This window comes from Mytilus galloprovincialis, chromosome 10 (assembly GCF_965363235.1).
Source record: "Mytilus galloprovincialis chromosome 10, xbMytGall1.hap1.1, whole genome shotgun sequence".
NCBI classification, from domain to species: domain Eukaryota; kingdom Metazoa; phylum Mollusca; class Bivalvia; order Mytilida; family Mytilidae; genus Mytilus; species Mytilus galloprovincialis.
Window position 1 is genome coordinate 60,115,938 of NC_134847.1, and position 11,889 is coordinate 60,127,826.

Below are 11,889 nucleotides of genomic sequence, written 5' to 3' on the forward strand. Positions count from 1 at the left end.
ACACGTTTGGGGGGAAGGACACGTTTCTGAGTGTTACATATTTAATATAGAATAAAAATTAGGACTGATGTTTATTGTCAACTTATTTTAATCCCTTTAAACAAGATTTCATTCCGGAGTCCTGTTTAAGAAGTTTGTATGTCAAAAGAGTTGCTACAGTAACATAAGGAATAAACTTTGAGAAGAGGTTACTAAATTGTAAAACTTGTGTTAAATCCCATTTTTCATTTTGAACTATAAAATAAGTTATAACTGAGGGATACACAATTGTATTCCCCTGCATTTCAAGTATTTTGTTGAAAAATAAATAATACTGTCTTTGGATGTTATGTGTCTTCTGATTGGGGTACAGTGTTTTGTCTATCAGCTCATAGGCATAAAGGAAAAGAATCACTTATAGCACAAAATTGCCGAAAATATCAACTTTATCATAAAACACCAAAAAGATCAAAATTTGGTTCATAAATGGGTCTATTTCAAAAGCCTTGATGCTAAATAAATCAGTTCTTTTCATAATAGTTCACAAAATTCTCCAAAGTAAGCCCATTTTTGACATTTTGACTTGTCAAAATATGATGATTTTGTGCTATTTTCAGACCTAAAAGCTTTAGAAACACCTTGGCCTCCACCTACGATCCAAAATGTTTTGAAACCAAAAGATTCCAATTTTATATAGAATTTATTAATATAAAAACTTTTCGGATCCTGGATGGAGGCCAAGGTTTATTATGCAAAAAACAATTAAAATTATGAAAAAAAATACCAAAATTGACCTTAAAATCCAAATGTTTATTGAAGGGGTAATAACTTCATAATGTTTCAAGGAAGGTGCCAAAAATATATATCTTTTTCTAAATACTATTACCACAAGTATTTCTATGTGAAATTTGTAATTTTTGGGCCTGAATTAAAAAACATCAAAAAATTTAGGGCCAATTTTAACCCTTGAGTGAACCTTCTCCATGTTATGTGAAATAACGTCAACGCTTTTCATGCTGTACTCCTGCTTAAATTGGAATTTAGAATTGAATTATAAGGAATGACTAATATTTTTTTCTGTCTATGAAGAAATAACATCAAAAATGTGGTCCACACTTTAATGTTAACTAGTGTGCACCATATTTTTAATTTTATTTCTTCATAGCCACCAAAAAAATTACAGTCATTCCTGAAATAATAGGTCTAGCAGTTTTGTCAGCTATTTTAAAACATTGGCGATAATAATAATATACATGTATCAAATCATAAGCTCTATAATTTCCCATGTGTCTAGTTTCACAGGATAACTTTCTGTTTTAGATGAAACTGTGGTCACAAGCCAGACAGATGGGTGTATACTCTGCAATGTGTATGGTAGCAGACGATCAAAAGGAGGACATCCAATTAGATTTCTGCTTTGAACTTTTTGCCCATTGTACAAATTTTTTTAATTACAAGGTAATTTATAAAAAAAAATTACTTTAATATATCTATGCAATGTACACATCATCTTTATTGATTCTGAAACAAAAGCAATAACATTAAGCTAATAACCATTCAATACATTATAAATATAAGGAGATGTGGTATGATTGCCAATGTCACACTATCTACCTAAGATCAAATGAAGTGGATGTTAGTCAGCTGTAATTTCCAAGGTATAAGCTTTTAGAGATCAAGATGGAGAGTTGCATTCTGTGGCTTATGAAACATGAATTGTGAGTGAAGTCATAAAAGGATACCCTCCAACCCACAATACTGTTGGTACAGGTATATTGAAAAAATTAAGTTAGATTATCTCCCCTTTAACATGTTACTTTTTCTTCAATAACACCTCATTTAGTGCTTTTCTAATGTGTAAAATTTCATCAATATCCATTCCTCAAAAAAAACAGAAAGGTAGAAATTGATTTTGGGGTTATGGCCCTAACCATTTAGGCAAAATGGGGCGAAAAACAAGGATTTTATGGTTTCTTGACAATAACTTGAGTACAAGCCAAGGATCTCTATGAAATTATAACACATGGTTCCATACCTAAGTAAGAAGATTGTAATTGATTATTTTTAGGGCTTAAAGCCCAACCATTTTCAAATTGGTCCATATTGAGGTCAAAAGGGTCCAAAATTGAACTTTGTTTCATTTCATCAAAAATTGAATTCCTCTGAAATCTTTGATATGCTGATTCTAACCATGTATTTAGATTTTGCATGTTGGAACGTAAAAAGTAATTTTCCAATTTCAAATTTAAGTTTTGGACCACGCTAATACTGTGTCAGAAACCTAAGCTGTATCAATGACTTTACCGTTTTTATACGACCGCAAAAATTTTAATTTTTTGGTCGTATATTGCTATCACGTTGGCGTCGTCGTCGTCGTCCTGCATCGTCTTGCGTCGTCGTCGTCGTCCGAATACTTTTAGTTTTCGCACTCTAACTTTAGTAAAAGTGAATAGAAATCAATGAAATTTTAACACAAGGTTTATGACCACAAAAGGAAGGTTGGGATTGATTTTGGGAGTTTTGGTCCCAACATTTTAGGAATTAGGGGCCAAAAAGGGCCCAAATAAGCATTTTCTTGGTTTTCGCACTATAACTTTAGTTTAAGTGAATAGAAATCTATGAAATTTTGACACAAGGTTTATGACCACAAAAGGACGTTTGAGATTGTCTTTGGGAGTTTTGGTTCCAACAGTTTAGGAATTAAGGGCCAAAAAAGGGCCCAAATAAGCATTATTCTTGGTTTTTGCACAATAACTTTAGTATAAGTAAATAGAAATCAATGAAATTTAAACACAAGGTTTATGACCACAAAAGGAAGGTTGGGATTGATTTTTGGAGTTTTGGTCCCAACAGTTTAGGAATAAGGGGCCCAAAGGGTCCAAAATTGAACTTTGTGTGATTTCATCAAAAATTGAATAATTGGGGTTCTTTGATATGCCGAATCTAACTATGTATGTAGATTCTTAATTTTTGGTCCCGTTTTCAAATTGGTCTACATTAAGGTCCAAAGGGTCCAAAACTAAACTTAGTTTGATTTTAACAAAAATTGAATCCTTGGGGTTCTTTGATATGCTGAATTTAAAAATGTACTTAGATTTTTAATTATTGGCCTAGTTTTCAAGTTGGTCCAAATGGGGGTCCAAAATTAAACTTTGTTTGATTTCATCAAAAATTGAATAAATGGGTTCTTTGATATGCCAAATCTAACTGTGTATGTAGATTCTTAATTTTTGGTCCAGTTTTCAAATTGGTCTACATTAAGGTCCAAAGGGTCCAAAATTAAACTAAGTTTGATTTTAACAAAAATTAAATTCTTGGGCTTATTTGATATGCTTTATCTAAACATGTACTTTGATTTTTGATTATGGGTCCAGTTTTCAAGTTGGTCCAAATCAGGATTCCATATCAAGTATTGTGCAATAGCAAGAAATTTTCAATTGCACAGTATTGCACAATAGCAAGAAATATCTAATTGCACAATATTGTGCAATAGCAATTAATTTTCAATTGGAGTTATCTTTCTTTGTATAGAATAGTAGTTGATAATATATGTTGGAAATTTGCCAGACATGACTATGATGTCATTTTCTATTTTTATTTGCCAATAACTTTATGTAAATAACTTCATTGGAAATTTGCCAATATAAAATGTTGCTGATGAAGCTTTTTTTCCTTATCTTATCTAAAATGTTTTTAGATAATGTATGTTGGACATTTGCCAGACATGACTATGATGTCATTTTCTATTTTTATTTGCCAATAACTTTATGTAAATAACTTCATTGGAAATTTGCCAATATAAAATGTTGCTGATGAAGTTTTTTTTCCCTTATCTTATCTAAAATATTTTTAGATAATATATGTTGGAAATTTGCCAGACATGACTATGATGTCATTTTCTATTTTTATTTGCCAATAACTTTATGTAAATAACTTCATTGGAAATTTGCCAATATAAAATGTTGCTGATGAAGCTTTTTTTCCTTATCTTTTCTAAAATGTTTTTAGATAATGTATGTTGGAAATTTGCCAGACATGACTATCATGTCATTTTCTATTTTTATAATTTTCTGATGTATTTAAATGAGTGTTTATGGTTGCAAAGTCCATTTAAAATTTGAATTGAGATGATGAAGATGATGGAGTGGCTTGACATTTGTTTTGTGTAAAAAACCCATATAATGTCAAAAATTTGATCACAATCCAAATTCAGAGCTGTATCACGCTTAAATGTTTTGTCCATACCTGCCCCAACTGTTCAGGGATCGACCTCTGCGGTCGTATAAAGCTGTGCCCTGCGGAGCACCTGGTTTAGAGCTGTATCAATCTTGAATGTTGCATCTATACCTGCCCAAACTGTTTGACCTCTGTGAATGTATCAAGATGTGCCCTGTGGATGGGTTTTTGTCGAGCCTGCAACTTTTGTTGCAGAAAGCTCGACATAGGGATAGTGATCCGGCGGCGGCGGCGGCGGCGGCGGTGTTAGCTAACTTCTTAAAAGCTTTTTATTTTAGAAGGTGGAAGACCTGGATGCTTCATACTTTGTATATAGATGCCTCATGTTACAAAGTTTCTGTCAGTCACATGTCCAATGTCCTTGACCTCATTTTCATGGTTCAGTGACCACTTGAAAAAAAAGTTCAAATTGTTTGTAATGTTGAATTCTCTCTTATTATAAGTAATAGGATAACTATATTTCATATGTGCATACCTTGCAAGGTCCTCATGTCTGTCAGACAGTTTTCACTTGACCTCGACCTCATTTCATGGATCAGTGAACAAGGTTAAGTTTTGGTGGTCAAGTCCATATCTCAGATACTATAAGCAATAGGGCTAGTATATTCGGTGTATGGAAGGACTGTAAGGTGTACATGTCCAACAGGCAGGTGTCATCTGACCTTGACCTCATTTTCATGGTTCAGTGGTTATAGTTAAATTTTTGTTTTTTGGTCTGTTTTTCTCATACTATATGCAATAGGTCTACTATATTTGTTGTATGGAATGATTGTAAGGTGTACATGTCTAGCGGGCAGATGTCATGTGACCTTGACCTCATTTTCATGGTTCAGTGGTCAATGTTAAGTTTTTGAGTTTTGGTCTTTTTATCTAATACTCTATGCTATAGGTCAACTATATTTGGTGTATGGAAATATTTTATGATCTTTATGTCAGTCGCGCAGGTTTTATTTGACCGTGACCTCATTTTCACGGTTCATTGCACAGTGTTGAGTTTTTGTGTTTTGGTCTATTTTTCTTAAACTATAAGTAATAGGTCAACTATATATGTTGTATAGAAGCATTGTTAGCTGTACATGTCTGCCTGGCATGGTTCATCTGACCTTGACCTCATTTTCAAGGTTCATTGGTCTTTGTTTAGTTATCTTGGTTAATGTTAAGTTTATGTGACAGTTGTTATAAAGCTTAACTTTATACTTAGGACTATCAACATAATATCAATGATTAGTATAGAAGGCGAGACATTTCAGCGTGTGCACTCTTGTCTAACTTTTTATACGACCGCAAAATTTGAAAAATTTTTCGTTGTATATTGCTATCACGTTGGTGTCGGCGTCGTCGTCGTTGTCGTCGTCGTCGTCGTCGTCGTCGTCGTCGTCGTCCGGCGTCCGAATACTTTTAGTTTTCGCACTCTAACTTTAGTAAAAGTGAATGGAAATCTATGAAATTTTAACACAAGGTTTATGACCACAAAAGGAAGGTTGGTATTGATTTTGGGAGTTTTGGTCCCAACATTTTAGGAATTAGGGGCCAAAAAGGGCCCAAATAAGCATTTTCTTGGTTTTCGCACTATAACTTTAGTTTAAGTTAATAGAAATCTATGAAATTTTGACACAAGGTTTATGACCACAAAAGAACGGTTGGGATTGATTTTGGGAGTTTAGGTTTCAACAGTTTAGGAATTAGGGGCCAAAAAAGGGCCCAAATAAGCATTATTCTTGGTTTTCGCACAATAACTTTAGTTTAAGTAAATAGAAATCAATGAAATTTAAACACAATGTTAATGACTACAAAAGGAAGGTTGGTATTGATTTTGGGAGTTTAGGTCCCAACAGTTTAGGAATTAGGGGCCAAAAAGGGACCCAAATAAGCATTTTTCTTGGTTTTCGCACCATAACGTTAGTATAAGTAAATAGAAATCTATGAAATTTAAACACAAGGTTTATGACCATAAAAGGAAGGTTGGTATTGATTTTGGGAGTTTTGGTCCCAACAGAATAAGGGGCCCAAAGGGTCCAAAATTAAACTTTGTTTGATTTCATCAAAATTGAATAATTGGGGTTCTTTGATATGCCGAATCTAACTGTCATGACTGTGTATGTAGATTCTTAACTTTTGGTCCCGTTTTCAAATTGGTCTACATTAAGGTCCAAAGGGTCCAAAATTAAACTTAGTTTGATTTTGACAAAAAATGAATCAGTTAGGTTCTTTGATATGCTGAATCTAAAAATGTTCTTAGATTCTTGATTATTGGCCCAGTTTTCAAGTTGGTCCAAATCAGGGTCCAAAATTAAACTTTGTTTGATTTCATCAAAAATTGAATAAATGGGGTTCTTTGATATACCAAATCTAACTGTGTATGTAGATTCTTCAGTTTTGGTCCTGTTTTCAAATTGGTCTACACTAAAGTCCAAAGGGTCCAAAATTAAACTTAGTCTGATTTCAACAAAAATTGAAATCTTGGGGTTCTTTGATATGCTGAATCCAAAAATGTACTTAGATTTTTTATTATGGGCCCAGTTTTCAAGTTGGTCCAAATCAGGATCTAAAATTATTATATTAAGTATTGTGCAATAGCAAGTCTTTTCAATTGCACAGTATTGCGCAATGGCAAGAAATATCTAATTGCACAATATTGTGAAATAGCAAATTTTTTTTTAATTAGAGTTATCTTTCTTTGTCCAGAATAGTAAGCAAGAAATATCTAATTGCAAAATATTGTGCAATAGCAAGATTTTTTTTTTAATTGGAGTTATCTTTCTTTGTCCAGAATCAACTTAAATCTTTGTTATATACAATATACAATGTATATTCACTTTTTACTACCAACTGATAAATTATAATAAATAACATTCAGTGATAAGCAGTTTTTTTTACATCTTAATATTTTATGATGTATTTAAATGAGTAGTTATTGTTGCAAACTCCATTAGAAATTTTAATTGAGATTAGTTTTGGAATAAGGGAAAGGGGGATGTGATTAAAAAAATTGGGTTCAATTTTTCTCATTTGAAATTTCATAAATAAAAAAGAAAATTTCTTCAAACATTTTTATGCCCCACCTACGATAGTAGAGGGGCATTATGTTTTCTGGTCTGTGCGTCCGTCCGTCCGTCCGTCTGTCCGTTCGTTCGTCCGTCCGTTCTTCCGTCTGTCTGTCCCGCTTCAGGTTAAAGTTTTTGGTCAAGGTAGTTTTTGATGAAGTTTAAGTCCAATCGACTTCAAACTTAGTACACATGTCCCCTATGATATGATCTTTCTAATTTTAATGCCAAATTAGAGTTTTTACCCCAATTTCACGGTCCACTGAACATGAAAAATGATAGTGCGAGTGGGGCATTCGTGTACTGAGGACACATTCTTGTTTTGAGAGGATTAATATTCAACAGCATAGTGAATTGCTCTAAGAGAAAACAAAAATTTTAAGTTCATTAGAACACATTCATTCTGTGTCAGAAACCTATGCTGTGTCAACTATTTAATCACAATCCAAATTTAGAGCTGAATCCAGCTTGAATGTTGTGTCCATACTTGCCCCAACCGTTCAGGGTTCAACCTCTGCGGTCGTATAAAGCTACGCCCTGCGGAGCATCTGGTTTATTTTATTTTGCAGGTTATTTTGTTAGGGAGATTTAATGCCCAGGGATTAGGCAATGATTATGAACTGTTATTACGAGTAACCAAAGGTGAGATAAGTTGATACCAGTCAGGATTCTACTTTGTCAAAATTATCTCCCCATTACGCCAGTTCATTTTCACAATCGTAGAAATGGAAGCCATTGTAGGGATGACGCGCTGCCAATTTTTCTCTTGAAAACCGATAAATTTATCCACATTGCACCATTATGATCCTTATATGTCAGTTGTATTTTAAAAGACAAATGTATCAACTAGCTAATGAGCATCAGTTAATGATCGTGTCTTCAATGATTCAACTTAAAACTATTGTCTGATCGGTTGTTAGATGGAATTTTCGAAAATTCATAAACATTTAAAAAAAATCTAATTAAATATTTCGTGGAAGGGCAGACTAGATTTTTTTAGTGGTTGAAGATTTTAAACCCTATTTATCACACACAAAAAATTAAAATTTTTCGAAGATATGCATTTTCATCATCCAACTTGAAAGACTGTCGTCAAGTACTTTTAGTAAAAAAATAGCTATTCGAACACACCTACTCTGTTTTTGTGATTCATTAGATAGGTATTTCACTTGACCCATATATTTCATCTTTTAGTACTGTGATTTTTTTATGTTATAAAGTCAACCTGTAGCTTTGATATATAAATATGATAGAATCTGAAACGAGACGATGTATGAAATATTCTTTCTTTGTACGATATCAAGACAAAATATACAACTCAAACATGCCCTAACATACAAAGGTGCACTCGATTTTCTCTTTTCGATACAATTGTTACCCATTTTTTGGAATTTTTTTCGAGTCACATAATGGAAGGGCAGACACGAAAATTACTGAACTAATAGATTGATATGTTTTCCGTCCGTTGTAATTTTTTTTTTTAATCGGAGGTTATGCATTTTCTACATACAACTTGGAAGATACCCATGTCGTAGACTTGATATCTAATTGTTCTGCCTAACTATGTACTAGATCAATTGAAAACTTATGCAAATGGTGTTTTTAAAATAAAACACTTCGTAATTGAGAAGAAAATTGTCATTTTATTTGTTTCTATTAACTTTTAAAATTTGTGTCACTATAGTAAACATTACAGTGAGCATTTATCGCCTTCTCTAACAAAGAGCTTCGATTCTTTTGTTCTATTTCAACCTGGTTTCCCACTGGATACTAATTTGCCTTTTCGTAATCTGAAGGACAATATGTGTATCCTTAAATAAAAACAACGTTATGCCTTGGGTATTCTTTGTTTAGGACAGTTTGATAATAAATCACACTATTTTGACCTGTTTGAAATTATTTTCAAGAGAAACTGAAGTGTTTAGTTTGGAGTGTGAAAAATTCAATTTGTGTGACAATATTTATGCATCTGTATGCCTTGTCTTTCTTACAGACATTGCAACAAATGGAACTCTCTATTTAAAAAAAAAATTGAGGTGACATTAACCATGGTATGACATTTTATGCAGACAATATTTTATTGATCCTAAGTAGCACATGATGTGTGTAATATGAGATCAAACCCAGACAACTCAGCACTTGCATATCCAAACTCTCTTGCAGGTGCTTGGCAATGAGATTGGAAACATGCATTAAAAAATAGTTCTTTTTCATGTATTACTGGTATTGCTTCTCGTTTAAGTTGCAAATCTCAGGTACATGGTATAAGATGTACTAGTGATACCAAGGTTAGATGTCAAGGTTAATGATACCTAATGGCATTACATGTTTAAGAAAAAAGACATTAATTGAAATAATGTTATAGTGTGTTAGGAAGCTCTACTAAATAGGACCCTTAGTTCTATTTTTAGTAATCTACAAATTATCATATACAAAAAAAAATTAATAAAAATAAAGTAAGAGAGAGGTACTGGCTAACTCTTTAATTATTATTTTCACCCTGCAAGTCAAACAACAAAGTTATTGAAGATGACATTTGGCACTTTTCATAACAATATATCTCGTCATTTCGTCATACTTGATTTTAATCAGGATTTAAATTAATTATGTAAAAATTGTGAAAAGAAAAACATTGTTGTGGAAAATTTGATAAATTATGTCATTAATTAGCAGTGTATTCAGGAAGATATATTTATGTAGAAGTTTGAGGAATGGTTCTATTAATTAAGCCTTTGTTTTGATGATATCATGACCATAATGACAGATGAAAGGTCAAGGGTCAAGGTTATTGTTTGTGCTTTAATTGACATCCTCCCACCAATGCCCATTTCTTTGTAAGAGGTGACAGTGTTTCTTGGTACATATTTAATTCTCTTTAATGCAGATTTTGTTTCCTTATGAGAAAAAAATTATATTATAAATAACGAGCTTTTTCAAAATTGTTTTGTAAGATACACTTGATAAACTTTTAGTTACTACATGTAAATGTCATGTGATATTATTGAGATAGATAAGCTTTGAAATGGACAGGCTACATCATCTTTTAAAAAACAACTTATACCGAGCCGACATATGGTGCAGTAAAATATGAAATGTACATTAACAAAGAAATGGAAAGAAAAATTAGACACAAGAAAAACAGAAAAAGATACCTTCAATCAAATGTGGTTATACTACTTTGTACGAAAAACTGAATTTACATCAGTTTTTCGTACAATCAATTATGGATTACAAGCAAAAATTCACCGTCATCAGAAACTTTACTGTTATGTACACACAATGTTATTCATCATGATACTGTGCCATGGTTTGTCTAGATTCTACCACCATTTATGAAACTATTTTTTGTCTTTTCTATTTACAGATTTGGAGTACATTAAAGTAGTGTTACAAAATGGCCGCTTACAGGGAGCTATTTTGATTGGTGAAACAGATTTGGAAGAGACATTTGAAAATTTAATCCTAAACCAAATTGATCTGACCCCATTCAAAGAACATTTATTGGAACCCAATATTGACTTAGAAGATTTCTTTGATTAAAATTTTATGCTAAATATATTTGTTGTTTTTATCTATGTTCATCTTGACTACAGACCATTACCATTTAGGACTGAAGAATCTTGGGTTTGTTTCCTTAGAGATGGTTTAGGGGAGATATTACTAGTGGCCAGTATCTATTGAAGCCCTTTTCCATATAAAACTCTATTTTGTAAAAGAAAAAAAACTTTCCCAGAATCAGTTGGTGTTTACTTTTTGGGGCACTTCCTATATACAAGGTGATAGGACGTGCTGCTGGAATAGGTCACATTTTGAGCTTGAAAATATATGAATAGGTCGAGATAACTTATCAGAAATATATGATAAGTTCAATAAAGTTCCCATAACTTCTTTGTCTGTCATCTTTCTTGGTGTCCCCAACTGTTTATATCAACCATTTTTTCTCTATGGCACTTTGGTATTCCACTCTTATATTACAGACCATTACTCACCACATAAAACCCAAAGTATTGAAAAGGTTACATTTTTACCTACACAATATATGTAAAAGTATAAATTTTTAAAATCTAAATTATATGAAAAGGATGGGGTAACAACCTCAGTGGAACCCCTATCAATTTTAAAAGTATAGAAGTAGCCCAGCCCCCCCCCCCCCCCCCCCAGGGCCATTCAAAATTTTACAAATTAAAGTGTCTCATTGAATAGATACAATTATAACTTTTGGTCTGTATGGAGTTCATTCAATGGGAATAAACATTCACTTATAAATTTTGCTGTACAAAAATAAATTCCTAGAGTAAAAAGGCTTTTACCATCAAATTTAACAGACATATCATCTACAATATTTACACACATAAGGATATCCTCAAAAACCATATTCTGCAGACTTCTGATTAAAAACCTTCATAACGATGTATAAAAGGGTGTAATATGCCTTTTTTGGGTAACTTTTTAATTACAGTTTGTTGATGTGTTGTTACACCACTGCCACAGGTTAGGGGAGGATTGAGAGATCTCAAACATGTTTAAACCTGTAACATGCCTGTCTAAATCTGGACTCTGAACTGGTGATCATTGGTTGCTGTCTGCCATATTTGTTTTAAGCATACTATATGGTATGGATTTAACTCAC

At 32.6% G+C, this 11,889-nt stretch overlaps 1 protein-coding gene across 2 annotated transcripts in view; it reads left to right on the forward strand.

Annotated features, from left to right (window-relative positions):
• Positions 1–10,817, forward strand: part of LOC143048006 (pyridine nucleotide-disulfide oxidoreductase domain-containing protein 1-like) — an 85,901-nt gene extending 75,084 nt beyond the window's left edge. For both annotated transcript variants that reach the window (XM_076221423.1, XM_076221424.1), the window contains exons 12-14: positions 1,300–1,437; positions 7,829–7,901; positions 10,624–10,817. In XM_076221423.1, the coding sequence (XP_076077538.1) occupies positions 1,300–1,437; positions 7,829–7,901; positions 10,624–10,799 (387 nt within the window). In that variant the 3' untranslated portion in view covers positions 10,800–10,817. The remainder of the gene's footprint in view (positions 1–1,299; positions 1,438–7,828; positions 7,902–10,623) is intronic.
• Positions 10,818–11,889: the final 1,072 nt, after the last annotated feature.